The sequence below is a fragment of the Carassius auratus genome, chromosome 32, assembly GCF_003368295.1.
Source record: "Carassius auratus strain Wakin chromosome 32, ASM336829v1, whole genome shotgun sequence".
In the NCBI taxonomy this organism is placed as follows: Eukaryota; Metazoa; Chordata; class Actinopteri; order Cypriniformes; family Cyprinidae; genus Carassius; species Carassius auratus.
The window spans coordinates 14,661,491-14,681,933 of NC_039274.1; the positions used below are offsets into that span (position 1 = coordinate 14,661,491).

General features: G+C 37.0%; 1 protein-coding gene across 16 annotated transcripts in view; it reads left to right on the forward strand.

Moving 5' to 3' along the window:
* Positions 1-20,443, forward strand: part of LOC113051674 (protein scribble homolog) — a 75,477-nt gene that overhangs the window by 13,899 nt on the left and 41,135 nt on the right. For all 16 annotated transcript variants that reach the window (XM_026215609.1, XM_026215608.1, XM_026215607.1 and 13 more), the window contains exons 2-4: positions 19,302-19,419; positions 19,905-19,983; positions 20,281-20,370. In XM_026215609.1, coding sequence (XP_026071394.1) covers positions 19,302-19,419; positions 19,905-19,983; positions 20,281-20,370 — 287 coding nt within the window. The remainder of the gene's footprint in view (positions 1-19,301; positions 19,420-19,904; positions 19,984-20,280; positions 20,371-20,443) is intronic.

A 20,443-nucleotide genomic window follows, 5' to 3' on the forward strand; every position in this document is an offset into this window, starting at 1 on the left:
TTAACTTAGGTCCAGGCGCGTGCTACATCGCGCCTACCCGATGAAACCATCTATAGGAGTTGTAAGTTTCCAGAAATGTTGCAAGTTCACCATTATGCATAATTTAACATCACAACTGACAAATGTGTGGAATACTCTGAGTCAGATATGCAAATTGTTAAATTTTGACATCACTACAGGGAAATAACCTGATTTATTAATGAAGTCATGTAAACCCAGCTTACCTGTGTTGTCAGTTACTGGTGTGCATGTAAATGGGGAAAACTAGTTTTTTTAATAAGCTGATATTTTGTTATCTGCTTACTGTTGTTCATGTAAACGTGCTCATTTACACTGTTAAAATACACTGTTGGATTCTCATGCAATACAAAAATATATATATTTGGAAGTATTACAGTATTTTTACTAGTGATCGACCGATATTGATTTTTTTATAACCGATACCGATACCGATTATTTGCATGTTTATGTACCCGATAACCGATATGCAGAACCGATATTTATTTACTGTTATACTTCTGTTTCTGACAATTATTACAACACAAATGAGCTGAAAAAAAAACATTTTATTTATAACAATCACTCCTTCCTTGCATACAAAAAAACCTTTATATTTATACACAAATAAATAGAGGGGTCTGAGTCCAAAAAATTTAAGTGCACTGTGCAAGTGCAAGTGTCTTTGTTTTAAAATAAAAGCTTTGATGAGGTAAAAAAATAAAAACGGGTAAAAAAAAATAAAGCACAAAAATGATTCTAACATATTGGTGGGGGCGGGAGGGCTATTTAGGAGTGCATAGCTATTTAGTAGTGTAACTTAATACTCCCAGTTAAGCAGAACTAGGTTTTAGTGTAGAAAACAGAGTCTTTCAGCATTCTGCCCTGTAAGCCTGCTTCCTTCAAAAATTTCATGCAGTGGCCGTGCTTGAGGCTTCCTGGTCATCAACCCAGTCAGGTGCTGTGAAATATGAACAAACTTTTATCCCGAGACTATATAAAATTAAACAGCACTTGTCAGTTGGCATTTTATGATCTAGATTCAATCTAACGTTAGATCATGAAATGCCAACTGACAAAGTGCTGTTTAACTATAATTTAATCAACCGCGATCGCGCATGGAGATAATAAATAATTAATTTCCACAAAGCGGTATATGTATATGTGTATTAGCGAAATAATTGTTATGTAGTAAATGATAATATAATCTAGGGTGTTTAAACAAGATAATCTTGTCAAAAGTTTCATTCAGTGGCATTGCTTGAGGCTTCCTGATCATCCACACAGTCAGGTGCTGAGCAATATGAACGAACTTTTTTTCCCGAGACTATATAAAGTTAAACAGCACTTGTCAGTTGGCATTTTATGATCTAAATTTAATCTAATGTTTAATCATGAAATGCCAACTGACAAAGTGCTGTTTGATTATAACTTAATCAACCGCAATCGCGCATGGAGATAATAAATAATTAATTTCCACAAAGCGGTAGGCTATATTTATATGTGTATTAGCGAAATAATTGTTATGTAGTAAATGAAAATATAATCTAGGGTGTTTAAACAAGATAATCTTGTCAAAAGTTTCATTCAGTGGCCGTGCTTAAGCCTCCAGATCATCCGTCAGTTGCTAAGCAATATGAACGAACTTTCTCTTCTAGACTAATGGTGAGCAAATACAACAGATAGAGAATTAAATTCAACGCTTTTCAGAATCAGAATCAGAATGAGCTTTATTGCCAGGTATGTTTACACATAGCGTACGAGGAATTTGTTTTCGTGACAGAAGCTCCGCAGTACAACAGAATAACAGCGACAGAACATAAAACACATAATAAAAGAATAAAAAAAAACATTTTTTTTTATTTTCAACATGCACTCATTCATGTCTGTTTTATTTAATTCATGTAAAGATACGTCTTTATTGGGGCAGGACATGATGAATTACACTACGTGACTCAATGAGTTCGTCTCAATTGTTTAGAAACAAGCTGCATAAATTAACTATATCAGGAATTTATGTCTCAGATCTCATTTGTGCATGTCTGTTATGTTAAATAAAGTTGATTAATTAAAGCAAACCAAGTAGAACATATATTTACCTGTGCACTGAGTTGTTGTTGACTGATCTCCTCAGACACCCGGGCTGCAATGGCGGAAATCTCAAAACGGCCACAAGATGGCGCCGTAAATCGGCGAATCCGATATTACAAAACCGATACCCGATTATGGAAAAATGCTTAAATATCAGGAAAAATATCGGTAAACAGATACATCGGTCGATCACTAATTTTTACACACTTCCGGGTTTGAGGAGTTTTTTTCAATCATTGCTCTTCATGACATAATGAAGGGTGGAACTCCTTATATGGGCATGTCTCCCACACACACATCGACCAGAGCGAGAGCAAGAGCGCGCCCATCAACACGCTTCATTCAGCAGCACTGCTCGGGACTCGCTCCAAAAAGAAAAAAAGTGTTTTTGGTTATAAGGGAAAGATAATCTCGCCTGTTTTCGGAGAGAATCAGAAAACTGTATCCTTGTTTTATAAATATAATAAAACTAAACACTTTTTATTTATGAAGGATGCAATACTACTTTATAGATACTCAAGATTAACATGAGATTGGGTGAAACTGTGTGTGTTAGGTCACTTTAATTACTAAATGACCAGCACTTAACCTGTACATGTAGCTTTTGCTCAGAGATGGCGTTTGGCCTGAAACTTTGAGAAATTCCATATTTAGGGATACTTTGTGTCTTTGAAAATACTTTTCTATTATTTCTCACCAGTTAGGAATGTCTCCAGTTTCTGTTTAGCAACTGGACATATTTGTTAGAACATCACTCCTCATTTCATAACCTGCTGCTCTAAGGAACTTCACACAATCTAAGTTAAGACTGAATTCAGCACTGCAGTGAAGATACATTTTGAAGATACATAATGTTGTTTCTCTCAATAAATCTGTTTACACTAAGACCAGGCTTTCAGCAGAACACTTGAAGTTCAAAAACTGACAAATAAGTCTATATGTATTTGTTTCTTTTTTTCTTTGCGATGGAGGGCTGACCAGCTGATCAGAGTATATTTCTTCTATGTATGTTTATGTTCTTGAACCAACCAGGAAATCAAGTTTAACCAAGCATGGTGGCATTTACTAGCTGTTCCTCTGTTTCCTCTGCTCTAATCAAAAGTTTATTTCGTGTATCACAGTTTACCTAAAGTGGTACCAGTTTAACGGGCTCGAAAGAAGGACTGTTTTGTTTGTGCTTGTTCATTCATGTTTCTGCCTAAGTCTGTGTTTGTATCTGCAGCCTGTTTTCTCTGCGTATGACTCCTTCGATCACACAGTGCCCAAAAAAGACCAAACTTGCTTTTTTGTTTACCATAGGGTGTGTGTGAGAGTCAGTGCGTGAAGGCTCGGGCGCTGCTGATTTGTTGACGTGTATTTGTCTTGTTGATTCCTCTGTTTTGAGAGCGCTGTGGTGGACAGGAAGTGCGAATAATGGAGAGAGCCGAGGAATGTAGTGTTTTTGTTTTGCAGAGCCTCTCTAACCATCATGCTGCTGCTGAGACCAGAGGAAGCTTAGCCGGCTCAAATACATCTTTTACTCGTTCCCTTTCTCTGTCTAACAACATGGCCTAATCAGAGTAAATCTGCGCTTTTGTATTACCCAGATAAGAGACAGGTCATTTGATTAATTTGGACTATTGTCCAAAATCCTGCTCTGCATTAAACATGATACATTTTTTTTTCTGGTGTCATGCAGCAGTGACATGTTCAGTGTGGAAAGGAAAATTGCTTGATTTTGGAAACTTGCATTGTGTCTGGTTTGGACATGGTGTCCCACACATGTACACTGTTATTATGACGCCATGGTCCAGATTTGGCTCACATTTGTTGTGTGGATTTATAGTAGCCTAAGTGTTCAGCACAGCCTGAAATGTTTATCGTGCAGTTGATTTGACGCTTAAATCAACTGCAGCTTAAATCAATAATTCATTAAAAAAAAACTAACAAAAAAAGAAATTGAGTGGTCATCACCCTGAAGTTGTTCCAACCCTGTATGACTATCTTCTGTGGAATGTGAAGAGATAATTTTTTGAAGACTGTTGGTAACAGTTTTGATGACAATGGACTTCCATTGTATGGACAAAAAACACTGAGACATTTCAGAAAAATATAAATCATCTTGCATATTCCACAGAAAAAACTAAGTTATACAGGTTTGAAACAACATGACCAAACATTTTTGGATGGTCTACCCTTTTAATGCATTTATCTATTTAGTTTTATTTCAAATCCTTGGCTGTCCATTAGTGCTCGGTTAGCTTGACATGAGCTGTTAAGATTGTAACTGTTCAAGCTTATCGATGCATCAGATTAACTGGGACTCATCTGTTGAGGGGCACATTTTGGCTGAAGTTCTTCATGAAAAGAATGTGGTGTTTATAGTCGTGTGTGGTCTGTTGTATGCACTTCAAACAGTACTCATCACGCTTCAGCTCCTCCAGTATCTCTCTCGGTTGTAAGTGGAGGAGAACTTAAGTGGCTTCAGACTTAAGAGTCTGCTAAAGAAAGTTAAATCTCAGTATGTTCATACAGCACATGTGATGTCCCTCATGATTGTTTGTCTAAACTCATATTACAGCAGATTTGTTGAGTCCTTTTGTTGGTTGAGCCTCCAGCATGGCCTTTCAACCTCCATCTTTCAGGAAAAAGCAAATCAGTGTTGGTTAGGAAACATTTTTATTTATTGACTTCTTTTTGGAATAGTGAGGAAGTGTTTCTCACAATCTAAAAAATGTTTACTAAATACTATTACATCAGCTTTCAATCTATGTCTTTTAAAGTAATAAGACTATGGGAAGTATGGGGAACTGTGTGTATTTTTGTTTGGGTGTGTGTACGTGTGAAGATTGGTTTTGTTGACGTGACAGTTGAGGAAATGCAGATATGATATGATTGTACTGGAGGCTGCAGTGCCTGGCACACACCCAACTCTACACACATCTATTTCTAGGGAAGCATGGGAATGCTCAGCCTTTTCTCTTTTGTCATCTCCTAACCTGAGCGTAAATTATTAGGAAAAGACCAATAAAGAAAAATAATGTGTGTGTGTTGTGTTTGTGTTTCGCATTTGAATTTAAAGGGGTCATGACATGGTTTTTTTTATTTTATTATTATGGTCCCCTAGGTGCAATTATAGTATTACTATAGTAAAAAAAAAAAAAAAACTTGTAAAATGTAGTGAATTATGACATTTTCCCACCCTGTTTCTCATCCTTTGATTCAAACAGTCTGTTTTTGGGTTGTTTCCCCTTTAAGAGTTCAGTGTTAACGCCCACTCTTATGATTGGCTAACGACATTTGACGGAACATTTGTGGATTGAGCGTAACTGTTTAGTAGCGGGTGATGCATTCGAAGCGATGTCTCTTGCGATGATAAAACCTTATACGTGAGCCGGAATCAGATGAGGAATCAGAGGAAAATGAACCATCACCACAACAACGAAGACTGGATCAGCCCGTGTCCACAATGAAAGTGAAACTATTTTGAATTAATAAAAAAATTGTAACCCTAGACACTTGAAAACGGATTATTGTTGCATAATTATTCTATAGCTTAATATGCTAACAGTTTAACATTATTTACCTAATTTCAATGAAATGATGGGGTGTACCACGGACAAAAATGCATGCACAGGCCATATTTGAAGATGCAGCATTGATAAGGCAACATTTTTAATCTTCTATTACATGTAGGCCTACTAGAAAGGCAACATATTTTCAAGATTCTCTTATACAAATGTGTTTATATTAGCCAGTGATTAAAAGTAATATTGTAAATACCCTTAAATGACAATTCTACATTTTCCCTGACGTCAGGATCTTTCGACAGCGTATTCAAAGATGTTGTATGTCCACAGCCAGGAACAGCACATCTGCATGGCATTGTAATTTTCCTGTACACAGACCCCACTCGCTGTCCGTTGACTGAACACTTGTGAGGCGCGGGGCTCGACAACGATCCGAAAATGAGCGTAGTTGCCTTGTGCTGGAGGCGGTCATATGCAAATGGTTGGAACGTCACTTCGCACAGTGACGTCACTTCTCACCATGGATCCAGAACGAGCTGTATTTAGAGCTTGATTAAATAAATGGCTCGTTTATAATGGGGAGGACGTCTTAAGCTATGAAACTTGCAGGACGTTTTAATGGTACCTCTTATATTCCAAAAGATCAAGGCAAATTTGGTTTCTCATTTCATGACCCCTTTAAGTTAGAGTTCTTATTTTATAATATAATTAAATCATTTCAAATGATCCTGTGATGCTCCCCTTGGAGGTTTGGGCCCTTGGTTGAGATTATTGAGATTGTCTTCAGGTATGTTATTTGTGCTATACCTAAAATGTGTTGTTAAGGTTAGTAATAGTGTTAATTTCGTCGGACGAGATGAAATATGTTCGTCAACGACCTTTTTTTAATGACTAAGACGAGACGATGACAAGACTGTACCACTGTGCAAAAAACGCTGACTAAGACTAAATTAACATGCATTATTGTTGACGAAAAAAGACGTGACGAAAATGTTTTGTATAAAATAAAAAAAGTTAAAGATAAAATCTCTACTCATTTTCGTCTACAATCGTCTCTGCTTTTTCATCAGCTGTTACGCTTTTAAAATATTCAGAACGAGTTTGCGGCTTCGCGCTGTTGCTCTAGTTACAGGTCTCATACTCCTGTTGCTACAACACGAAATTGCTGAACACTCAACACCCAAAGCGAACACAAGTGATGAGCCACGAAGGAAGAGGCTTGATATTTGTGTGTTATAGTTAGCAGCGGTCTGTTATCAAAAAAAATTTAATAGTGTGTGCGTTGAAAGAATTCGTCCACACGCCGCTCAAAAAAAATTTAAATCCTGAGCACAAATCCACCATGTAGGCAGGCATCAATAAAGTAAAAAAATGAATGTGAATGTGTCTCCTAAATCAGAAATTGAAAACCAGACACGTTTAACATTGCATTCAACAAAAATCATTCAATAAGTGTATGTTGTCAGGTAATTATGACATTTAACCAATGTTTGAGATGTGAATCACTTTCTTTTTACTGAAATGTTTATCAGTAATAATCTCAGTAATAATGTGTTATTTAAAAAAAAAAATGTTTTGACTAAAACTAGACTAAAATTAAAAGACTTTTAGTCGACTACAACTTGACTAAGATACCTTGAGTTTTCTTTTGACTAAAGCTTGACTAAAATGACGAGACTTTTAGTCGACTAAAACTTGACAAACAAAAAAAAAAAAATATGTGAATGACTAAAACTAACAAGGACATTTGGCACAAGACTAAGACTAAATTAAAAATAGGTGACAAAATTAACACTAGTTAGTAAATATGTTAAACAGACATAATTGAAGGAGTCATGTTTAATGAAGCCGGATCTAGTCTATGATTGGACTCTTTTCAGTTGGAACAGCTGACTTGTTTTGATCTCCTTGGAAGTTTACCAAGAATGTTCAGGAAACTTCTGGAATTCAAAGTGTCTGTGTTGTTCAGAAAGACCTGCCTGAGTGATCACTTAAAGCTGCAGTGTGTCATAAGACTGAAGAAATAATTTCAAGCGTTAAACACTTTAGTCCGCTTAAAATTGATCAATCCATTTTATTTTATTTTATTATTTTTTTTATCAGACATACAGATCTAGATATGTAGATGTGATTTGTAGTTGCTTCATCCAGCATCTTTGCAAATAAATGTGGCTACAATATATCTGATATTATACAGATATTTACTGCTTACAGTGTTTTAAAATGTGCAGTATTAAAAATCGATATTTAATTTTTAAAAATCACAATTATCATCAGTACTGGTGTATTGCAACTAGGGCAACTGTATCAAATTTCCTGTTGCGATTAATTGCTAATACTTTTATCACGGTATACAGTATTATAACGGTATTGAAATTTAGTTTTAAAAAAGTGGTCATAATACAATATAACAGGTTTAATAACTTTTTCCTTATAAACAAAAATAACTATACAATAAATCAATACAGAAAAATACATAAAGTTATAACTATAGACCAATAGGTATCACTTTACAATAAGATATATACAATTAGACTTTAGAGATTGAGAAAGCATTTTATTCCTGGAAAGAAATTGCAACAAAGTTTGGTGTTGATGAATCGGAGTTACAAAAAAGCGACATAGAGAAACATCCGAATCAAGATTTCCAATTCAAATAAATGTTTCGCCATACTGCTGCTGCTGTTAATCAAAAGTAATTCATGACGCCACATAAAATATAAAAAGGTGTAATATCCAGTTTAATAAAATAAATGAACACTAATAAAATAGTGACATGTGGCCAAGTTTGGTTATGGTTTTTTTTCCATATCATGCTAAAGTTTTCAGACTATGAGCCATTCACACTTACCATAAAGGACTGATTATCGAAATAGAATGGTTCTTTTGTACTGCAAACATGATGCTTGACTCTAAACTGTTTTGTAATCATTATTCTTTTGTCTATAATATTCTGACCATCGGTGCCCGGCTCACACCTAGATTGCCTACACTTCTTCATTTCATCGTTGTTTTGTTTAGAGGATACATGCGAGTGGTGTGACACGTTTACATTACTAATTTACATTAGGACTGCAGTCCACAAACGCTCACCATCAAACTTAATATAGGGACTCTATCTTGCTGGAGTTTAGTGCTGTTTCTAAATCACATTACTTTCTGCTAGGTGTCTGTTAGATCACAACACTGGAGTAGAGAGCAGCATAAATTGTTCTTCACACGCACAATAACTGAAATTGAAAACCTTTAAAAGGAAAGACTCTATCACAGATATAAAACACTATGCGTCAGTATCTCTTACCTTTGTGCTTTGAACTTTTTTACGTGGTGCGTTGCACACTGTGACTCCATGTTATACTCATTATTTTTGGAGTAACTTTTGCTGCTGAATTATCCACTAACCTAGTTTATAATAGTATTTTTGTCATAGATTATAATTATATATTTTTTAATTTGGTATTTTTCTACCTAATGAAGTTGTCCATATTTAGTAGATTGTGTTTAACACACAATAACAGTCATGATCAGGACAAAACACAGAGGTATAGGAATTCTACATTGATTAAAAAAACAAAAACACCTGTGCTACTGTTGGATCGGTATCAGCTGATACTCAGATAAAAAAATAATAATAAAAATTTCCATCACAGGTTTAATCTTAAGTTTCACAGAAGGTGGTATTAAAAAGTGTAACTTGTTCATATCTGTAGACACTATGTAGAAGTACTATCTGCTTCTGAACATGAATTCTGGGAATGTCGCTTGAGCCTGAGAGACTCGACCACATGATTGTTGGACAGGCCTACAAACACTCGCTTTCACAATGAGGCTTTGTGCTTAACTGCGTTCTAGCTGCCGTTTCAGGACCGATTATACCGTTGTCAGTTTGCTGTTTTTCTAACTTTTTCTGTCTTTTATCCCTCTCCATCCTGTAAAAGTTGGCTACCACTGATCATGGGGATTGGAATGGTCACATGACTGAATGCCTTTCTTGTGTTGTGTTTCACAGATGGCAGATATGCAAAGACAAGACGTGCAGGTACAAACACATTTTTAGCAAACGTGGAATTGAGACAAGTTATTCTGGATTTGTCCATGAATATAGTATATCAGTGTTGTGAGTGTGTGTGTGTGTGCTCTTGTTTTTGTTACATATCAGATGTCAGGACACAACTCTGTATAATGACATGGGTATGACACAGGTATTACAAGGAGAAGGGGACTTATGAGGACAACCCATGTCCCCATTTTTCAAAACGCTTAAATCATACAGAATGAGTTTTTTTTTTTTTAAAGTAAAAATGCACAAAGTTTCCTGTGAGGGTTAGGTGTAGGGTTGGTGTAGGGCCATAGGATATACAGGTTGTACAGTATAAAAACCATTACGCCTATGGGATGTCCCCACTTTTCACAAAAACAAACGTGTGTGTGTGTGTGTGTGTGAGAGAGAGAGAGACGATAGACTGATGGCAATGGTAAAACTGTGTCGATCCTAATAGCAGAATGGAGCTTTGGCCGGAAACAGGAAGAACGCACACACAACTCTGAATAAAACATTGGATGAACAACAACAAGAAGTTTGTCTTTTATTTTTACTTGAAATGCTTGCACCTTATACAACACAAATTTGATTGTTGCAATAAACACTGTACTAAGGACCTCCACTGTATCTATGGTGTGATGTTGATTATTCTGGGGGGGAAAAAGTGTTTACAGTTATGAACTTACAATGTAAGTTTATTGGGCAAATAATAACTTAAATCTAATAACTCAAACTTCTAATAAAACGACAGAGATCTCTCTGGTAATGAATGCCAGATATCTCCACTTAACCCTTTCTTGCATTATTTTTCTTTCAATTATCTGTTTCACTCAGATGCATGGCACCATTGCGGAAGAAAATATGTTGCTATGTCTAATCACAACTTGAACATGATTATTCAGTTTTTCTGCAGATATGTGCCAATCGTGTTCCCTTTCAGAGAAGTTCACATTGGATAAACTCCCTATAGACTGCTTAATTTAAGATTTAAACAGAATGCATACTAATATTGGTGTAGGACTTATGACCTTCAGTTGTGCTGTGATGTGATAAAACAGGAAGCAGTGCATCAGGCACAACGTATGGTGTCTTTGGCATTTGTCCTGCTTTTTATTTGCAAATGTGCGTGGTTGGTTTTTCTTTTTTTTTCTTCTCAGCATCATTATATAATGTGAACATCTAGCAAACCCTTTAAAGTTGGAATGTTAAATTTTATTTTAAACTGGTTTCCAGAGCACTCCTGCTAACTTTTGTGTCCCATGTTTGGACAAATGGTTATCACTGCTTCAAACTCACAACATTCAGCAAGAAGCTGATGTCTCAATACATGTCTTATAGAGCAATATATGATTCTATGCTTCCTTTTCATTTCCATTGGAACCGACTGACGCAGTTTTGGTATCTGAACATTTTTAGATATGAGTATTGAATACGAGTGTCTTAGCTTACATTCGTCTTTTACATTAAACTCGAATAAGATAACTTTAAGATCACCGCTTTGCTTTAAAAACTTTACTGGAGATCCATCTGTACGTTCACCTGAGCTCTGCATCTTATTTGACTTTGGTTTGGAATGCAAATCAAATGGTTTGTTGTAGTTCAATCACAGAGGCACGTGTGGATGAGACTTACTATTCTCCTCCAGAACTGACTTCAGTGGTTTGGGAGTGACATCTCATTTTGCATCAGAACAGTCAGTATGAAGAGGAGGAACACTGAGTGATTTGTGCTTGCATTGCACACCCATTTCCTCTTGTTAATAGGCACTTGTATTGGCACAATCATGTATGACAAGAATCATTTGTGGAATCATATTCAGGAAAACTAGTCTTATCAAAGCACCTTCATTTTAAAAGGGGGGAGGGGGGTGAAATGCTCATTTTCACTCAATCTCCTGTTAATCTTGAGTACCTATAGAGTAGTACTGCATCCTTCATATCTCCAAAAAGTCTTTAGTTTTATTATATTTATAAGAGAAAGATAGTCTGTGCCGATTTTCTTTGGAAAAACACGAGAGGAGGATATGGAGGCGTGACGTGTGGGCGGAGCTAAAGAATCACGAGCGCGCGTAAGCTTTTGCGTTGAGAGCTTGAAGCGGTGACATTACCGTGAGGAAAAAAATAAAAACCATGGCTAACAAACCATGGCTAACAGTCAGATTCAGCCGTTTATTTATGAACCAGAATCAGATCCAGAGGCTGAAACTGAACAAGAGCAGCATCAGCAACGACTACAGCAGGACGTCTCTATGTGGTATGTATCGACAAACCAGAAGGAGTATTTTGGGAACAAAAATACTCCTTCAAACGTACAGCTTAATTTTTGAAACTTTGTCCATATTTAGCATGGGAATCCAACTCTTTAACAGTGTAAAAAAACTCAGTATGCATGAAATAGCATTTCACCCCCCCTTTAAGAAACACTTCATTTGAATTGATTGGATGTAGTCATCTACTTTCATAGTAAAAAGTAAATAAAAAAAATCAAGTGAACTTGAACCTTAATTCTGTGATCTTGCAGCTTACATTTGGCTCTTGTTAAGCTGCATGTGGCAGTTAAGATGCACTACTGTTCAAAAGTGTTAAGAAATATTTGATGTTTTAGGGAGTAATTTAATCAAAAGTGATTGAAATATATTATGTCTTTTTTAACTTTCTATGAATCAAAAATCCTGAAAATGTATCACAAAAATACTAAGCAGTTATTTAAAAATGGAATATAATTTTACAATATTTCTGTTTTACTGTATTTTTAAACAAAGGCAACCTTGGTGAACATAAGAGATTTGATTAAAAACAATTAAAACATTACCATACTTTTCAGTAATTTACATAATGCCTAGTCATCTAGAGGTCATTTCAAGTCTGGCTCCACCCCAAACTTCACTTCTGTCTCTCTCTCAGTAAATAGTGCACAGTCCTTCACCTCCCTGAGTAAATGATTGCTTTCCCATGATCATTCAGCAGTTAGTTGTGTTCAGAGAGGCTTGTCAGGTGGTTTCTCTGGCAATGGTTTCTACAATCCCTCTCTCTATACTTCTGAGTTTCTGTGGACCCTCATATATACCTCTCATTTCTAACCTACATGAGTTTTGAAGGGAATAGGAAGTCCAAGAAGAGAAACTGTTTACAGTCATGTCTACACACCGGAGTCTTCAGCTCTGATGTTGTGTAGAATGTCCAAATGTGGCATTGTTTAAATGGAAAGACTTGTGGCGGTCTCTGATCTTGAGCCGCTTCAGAAGATGATCAAATATTGATTATTTTTTGATACTTGCTGACTGACACACAGGTCCAAATTAGTTTAACTTTTGCAAATCCTCCAGAATGTACCCTCAAGTTGGCAGTCTGATAACAATATCCGTTGATTTGTGCATCACATGTATTCCATTTCAATTTTGAGCCTAAGGGCTATTAAAGTGATTAAAACTGAAGTTTAATTAAATTTTGCATAAAACTCTAACATGTTTAATCAGTTGGGTACTGGGTAATTAGTTATGACCCAGACTTTCCATTGTAAAATTTTCTGTAAACATTATACTTTGATTATTAAAACCATTGATTAGTCTCCGAGGTTAATTATCTCTTTTTTTTTTTTTATTGGTATTATTTTTTTTCAATCAAAACATCCTTGATATGAAGAGTGAGACGAGCTGTTTATATTGGAGAAATATCTGCAGGACAGAAATGCTGTACTCTGATCCAGACACTTGAGCAGTCGTGCCACGGGCCTCCTGTGGTACAATAGCACCAGTGACGGAGCTGCAGTCATGTGCCAGACGTGTTTGGCTCAGGACCATCCTTTTAGACAATTATCCTCTCAGAACTGAGCCTTTTTGAGGTAAAAATGCTCTTCAAACTTTGACTTTTTCTGCTTTTTCTTTGAGACAGTCAGCATTCATTATTTAGAGGTAAACATTCAAAGTTTATCCTTACACACCCTAATTTTTGCGAAAAATCACTCTCTCTTGCTCACTTTCTCTTTCCCCGATTCCTGTTCTCCATCCTACCTGACCACATTTCTCATCTCTTCCATTTTGTACCCCACAACCTTGCCATCTTTTATCCTCTTTTTTTTTTTTTTTTTTTTTTTGGCTTGCCTCTCCCCTTTGGACAATAGAAAAGTCCCTCACTCTGTTGTTGCCTTTAGTGGGAGGAGCTAAGCGGTCTTAGTTTTGATTGACAGCACTGAGTGTGACTTCATAGGCTTTGTTCCAGTGCTAAGAGAAAAGAGGTGGGAAAAAGAGGACAGGGGGTTCATTCATGTGAAGGACCCTCACTGTAATCCTCGCATGTTAGAGGAGGAAAGGGGAAAACCTTCTCCTTTAATTTGACTTTGGTTTCAAAGTGACTTTTTTTGTAATGTTTTTGTTCCTATTACACAAATGGGAACTAGACATTTTGATTTTAGACTTATAATGCTGATTTCCCCATTTCAGTGTTTGGTTTCATATATGCTTTCACCTTTCAGGTTTTTATGGCCGGGTTATTGATGCGGTCAGTACCACAATCGCCCGTCTACTCTTTATTCACAGCTGAAAAGAAGAACCATCTCAAAGCTTTGTTTGCCTGCTCCTCCCCAATCGTCACCCCTGCGTGCTTTCGTGCCTTCATTTAAAGAGAAGGAGTGAGGCCGCGCAAGGGCCATTCTGGTCAAGTAGCGTTTTTTAAACGTGTTTTTACTAAAAAAAATAAAATAAGAAAAAAACAGCTCTGTTAATGTTTCTAACAACCCTCTACAATGCGACTAAATGTCCATGCTAGGCGACCTAAAAATGTCTATCATTAGCCATTGGCTAATATTTACTACTAATAGATTAGTAGTAGTAGAATTAGCATTAGTAAAGTAATATTTTCAGTATTATTGTTATGAATGATCACCAAATGTCTCAAGCACCACCACCAGTCATGAGTTCAGTTAAAATGACTAATTTTAATGCTAGATTTTGTTTAAATTATTAGTTTGGCACATAGACTGTATAAAAAGATGGACGTAGTGTGCGTGACGTCACCCATAGACTCCTGAAGTGTGTTTTTGAATCCTAAAGTGTGCAGAGCTGGCCGTCTCCATCTTGGCAGCGCGTCACCATGCAACTCTCCAGGACAAACAAAAAATGGGCAAAAAGGCGGGAGCTACTTGCTGAAGCCACGCCCACCTAGCGCGACGGCACTGTCAGCAACGGCAATCCACCTGTCACTCAAGTGGCCACGCCCTTAATTATGCATAGCTTTAAGTCTTGATATAATTTAAACAGATGAGTTATAAAAAAAAAAATCACCCCCCTCATAGTTGTCATGAAGGGCAAAATTAGCTATTTAGACCAAAATCTTTTTTTGCACCAGGCTGTAAACATTTTTTTTCTGCTGTAAAGTTGGGCATTTTAACATGGGAAGTCTATGGGACTGACTCTTTTGCAGCCAGCCTCAAGCGGCCAGTCGATGAATTGCAGTTTTAGTCACTTCCTTATTGGCCTCACGAGAGAGAGCAGGAGGTTGGCGCTTGGTCTGGCATCAATGTCTGTCCCTCAGTGTCTGTGGTGGTTATGGCCCTGCTGTAAAGTCAAAGTCAGACAAAGTATAGGTGACAGAGATGGTGTGATAGTTTGAGAGACATCTGTTAGTGTAGTGGCTTTTAGATCATAGTCTGGTCTTGTTTCCAGGTTGAAATAATGTTTAGTAATGTTGGGGACTGAAGGGTCAGCTGTAATGGTTTAATTGGAGAAAGTCATGAGGTAGGCATTCACTTGATTTAACACACAGCAGTCTCTGTTTTGACTTGGATGCCTGAGACAACAACCCCCCCACCCATATCACTCCTCTTTTCTCAGTCTCTATAAGCATGAGTGCCTTGCTCTTAGAGAGCCTTTTAAGATATGCTAGTTTAAGGTTTGATTTGGGTTTCAACTGTTGTGTTAATGTCACATAGACCAAGACAGTACAGGCTGTGACTTTTATATTTTTTGGCCTATGGACATAATGACTGTGATCTTGAGCGGCTGTTAGATGGGAGAACTCCAACACTGCTTTTCTCAATAGGGACAATTTCCCTTGTGTTTTGAATTTGTTTAAAGGTGCAGTGTGCTTTCTGTGCCTCTAGTGGCAACTTGCAGAATTGCAAAATAATGTCTTCTTTTAAAAAAGTTTCACAAACACTCCCCCTTCTGCCTTTGGTCAGACAAATGGAAAGTCCCACCCCCAAGCTTACACTATTGGTTGAGCCAGTGTTGCTGTGTCATGCTGGTCAGGGTACTCAAACAAATAGTTTGCACAGCATATTGGGATTGGAAAAAGCAATTTAACATGGGGGGAAATTACACTTTCTACCACCTTAACTGTAATATAGCTTCTTATTAAAAGTTTATAAAAAATGATAGTGTAAAGCCATTGTGAAATGGTTGATAAAAATAAGGTGGATAAAAAAAGGACAATAAGGAAATTATGTTAATCAAATAGGCCTATGTAAAAACTCAGTCTGATACGTGAGAGTTGCAAGTTTTTTGACAGATGGCTGTGCCCGCTTTAGCTGAGAGCAATCTCAGTGAGTATGCGAGTACTTTATGGGTTAATATATCTTAAATTATAAATTGCGTAGTTGTGTTGACACATGAAAATTGTAACAAAGTATCTTACAAGGAAACACTATGTAACCTTGCTCTCACTTGCAATGTGACCCCACATTAAGTCCTAGAGGGTATTGGACCTGGAAAGTCCTTGAAATGTCCTTGAATTTGAAGTTAACCAAGTTTGGGAACCCTGAATATAAATAACATATACAGTACAGACCAAAAGTTTGGACACGCCTTCTCATTCAAAGAGTTTTCTTTATTTTCATGAGTCACACTGAAGGCATCAACTGACACAAGGTATGTGTTTTGATGGCCTCTATGTGAGGGCATCTCAGCATTTTCTCCAAATGACATGAGTAGTTCAACCATGTGTTATCATCGCACCACTTATTTTGTAATTATTTCAAGTCCTGTATGCAGCAGCTGAGTATATTACTTGATGTGTATGTGTATTTTGGTCTCATTTCTTACAAGGCTCACATTTCCCATCGGTTAGTCATGTGATACATGTCAGCTGCCAGCATGGTGGTGGCAACAGAGCCTCCAGCTGCCCACAGTGAACCACAGAGGTGAACCATAGAGGACTGTATTCTCTCAGATAATAGAAGAGATGTTCAGCAGTGGCATTCCGTCCATTTAGACAAAGCTATGAATAATTTGAAGACCCAGGCCAGTTTAGAGAATGAGTTTGTGGGCTTATTAATAATGATTATAAGTTGATCCCTTGTCATTTCAGATGTAACTTAAAGCTTAATAAAATGTCTGGAATAAGTAATTTGCTGGCATGCAGGTGATTTTAAGCTGTCAGTGAAGCACTCGCCCAAGCAGAAAATGCACTGTTGCAAAAAACAACATGCACAGATCTCAATTGCGGAAAATCACACTGTATTTAATAAAAATGGTGTGGGGAAAAAAAAGGGTTCTAGCTGTTTATTTTCATTGCAGACACATAGAATCCCCATCTCCTCACATTTCCAAATAAGGTATTATTTAATTTACAAATAGGTAGGAAACGTGCATTCTTTTAAACCGACACCTGCCACTGTGTTTCTTATTTGTCATCTGTGATCTTTGAGAGTTTCCTAAAAACTGATGAGGGGTGGGGGAGATGGGAGATCTTAGCATTCAGCATGCCTGGTTAAGAAGGTCACCGCTGACGTTTACATTAGCAAACACTAATTTCCTTGTTTAACTTCATAGGAAGTGTCATTCTTTTAAGTGAGCACCTTATAGCAGCATTTTTCAACCTTTTGGACTGCAAAGCGGGTACCCTGTTGTCCATGTCAGTATTCAGTGGCTCTTCCACATGTAGGCTAATAGGTTTCCTCTGGAATATCTGCTGCTGTGACAGAATTATTAATATTATTTTTATATTACATTAATTTAGAGAAACTGTGAGGGTCTATAGATTGAAGAGTAAAATAATCAATGTATAATAGTTTCAGGATTCTTAGTGTTCTAAGAGCTGATGGTATTCAGGATTCCTCTTTTGTTTTTTTGTTTTTTGTTTTTTTTTTATTCACGATTTGCATACAGATTTAAAAAAAAAAAAACTTTTCACCTGATTTTTTATTTTATTTTTTATTAGTATATACTATTATAATTTTTCCTTAGAATTTTAAATTGGCTTTTATTTTTATATTTCCAGTTTTCATTCTGATTTGTTGTGCATTTGCCTTTCTTATTATTATATATATTTTTTATGTTTAGATTTATACATTTTTAAGTTATAGTTTTTGTTCAGTTTTATTCATTTATTTCCAATTTATTTTTTTCATTTAAGCTTTATTTCAATGAACACAATTTTCTCTCATGTAAGTCATCTTGAGGTTCCCTGTGAAGTCTGCTGAGACCCCCTTGCAGGCCCCACTGACTGACAGGGAGATGGTAACTGTTGTTTGGGTTATTCAAGCTTTGAGTTACATTTCCCACAGTCATGTGCTGTTCTCATCCTTTTTTCTTATTGTACACCTTGTCTTTTTACAAAGGGTTTCTGTGTTTTGGCCTTGTTTACCAGTGTATCAGAATTTCTGTTCAGACTCACAAAACACACAGTCTCACACACACACACATCCTGCAGTATCAGCCTTATTCTTGGCAGTACATAGTAAGCCCTCTGTTGGTGCTGTTCAGCCCAGCATAAAAAGAGGAGAGGGCACGACGGGCCACAGCAGCAGGAATGTACTTAATTTGACCAACTTACAAGCGAGCTCTTGATAGAGTAGCATGGCATGCAAAAACAGACACACACGTGTTTGCCTTCTCTTTATATGATTGTTAGTTGTTTAGAGAAGTGTGTGTGGAATGGATGAACTTTTGACAGGTATTTGAAATGTGGTCATTAGTTTCTAATCTGGCTCCTTGAAGTAACAATCAAATGCAAGAAGTTTTGTAATTTGAATTTCATTGGCCTTCTCAATTTGTTGGCAAGCTGTTATTTGCAATTGCAGCATAGCAATGATTGCATTTCCTGGTTTGTTGTAAATCTGCGTCCATGTAGTGTCTAGTAGTGCTTGACCCATCTGTGTTTTTCATTGTCACCAGTGTCTCTGAATTCTACAAATCAGTCAGATATAATGTCATTATGCAAAAAAGTCAAATACCAGTTGACCTGTAATTATTTTTCTTTTATAAGCCGTAACTAATAAATGGTGACATGAGCTCCTAAAAGGGAAGCACACTTCAAGAGAGAGTGCTAGTAATTTATTCACCCTCATGTTGTTTCGCACCTGTATGGCTTGCTTTCTTTTATGGAACATAAAAAGATAATTTGGGGAAACTTTTCTATAAAATTGATGTCAGCTGTCATGAAAATGGTTCTTCAGAATATTGACTTTTGTGTTCTACAGAAAAAAAGAAAGTCACGCAGGTTTGGGATAACCAGTCGGTAAATAACTAATGAAATGTTTTTTTCTTCACTATAATCTGTTGCTAAAATGGGCAGAAACTAATAAGTATCCAGTATAAGGAGATTGCAATAACTTTATCAACATCACCAAAATGTGAGGCCTATCTGTATTGAGCCTCCCTTGATGCAGTAGTCTGTCCAGTATGTAACTGCGTTTTGTCTAATTCTTATTTTTCCTTTCTCTTTCAGCCTTTCTTCAGACTGCACAATTTGCGAAAGCTGGGCCTCAGTGACAATGAGATTCAAAAGTTACCACCCGAAATTGCCAACTTCACACAGCTGGTGGAGATGGACATCTCCAGAAATGGTTTGTAAAGCTCTCTCTTAAATGTGCCCTGCTTCTGCTGAATAAAGCTGCTTTTAAACTGCATCCATCCAGAGATATTTACACACACGTTCCTACACATCCTGTGTGGCAGTTGAACGTTTCTTTACACAAGTGCCCAGGAATGTTTTCTTTGAGCCATGTCTATTTAAGAAGTGTACATCAATTTCAACGCCCAATTGTCTACTCATGTGCCTCTCACAGCCCAAGGCACATTCACTGTTCGTCTCAGGATTGATTGGGGGAATGTTGAACATGTTCTGTATTTAGACTATGCAGTAAGTATGTCTTCCTATGAGGAAGATACACACACACTTACAGAAAACTCTCACCACAGTCTAATCATCCTCTCCCTCCGTTCCTCCAGGGCAGGATATCTGGTACCCATTATTAAAAAGCCTGAAAAAGTGCTCATTTTGTCGTGACACATCTCGCCGACTGTGCCTTTCTTTCTGTTTCTCTCTCAGATATTTCTGAGATTCCCGAAAACATTCAATTATGTCAGGCCTTGGAGATCGCAGACTTCAGCGGAAACCCCTTGTCCAGGTTAGTGGGTTGGAAGGACCCCCAAATCCCCCAAAGCTCTCCCCCAGACTAAATGACACTTTCTTGATTATGAAAAGTGTAGAACGGTGGGGAAGGGAGAAGAAAGACTGACACGAAAAAGCATTTCAAATGATCATATGTTCTGTTAATATACTGTAATGTTATTTTTATAGCAGGTGAGAATGTAACAGACCCTTTGTTTTGGCCAGTCAATGCTGTGCAGTCAGTACAATAGAAAAGGCAGTCAGTACCTTTCCATCGTGCGTCTCATTTTTCTTTTGTCTGTGTGGCTCTCAGGTTGCCTGATGGCTTGACACAGCTCAGAGGACTGGCTCATCTATCACTCAATGACGTGTCGCTGCAGTCTCTACCCAATGACATTGGAAAGTAAGTCTATATGAACACGTTTTATTCTAGGGGATTGGTTTTTTATTTTAATTTATTTTTTTATACATGTTTT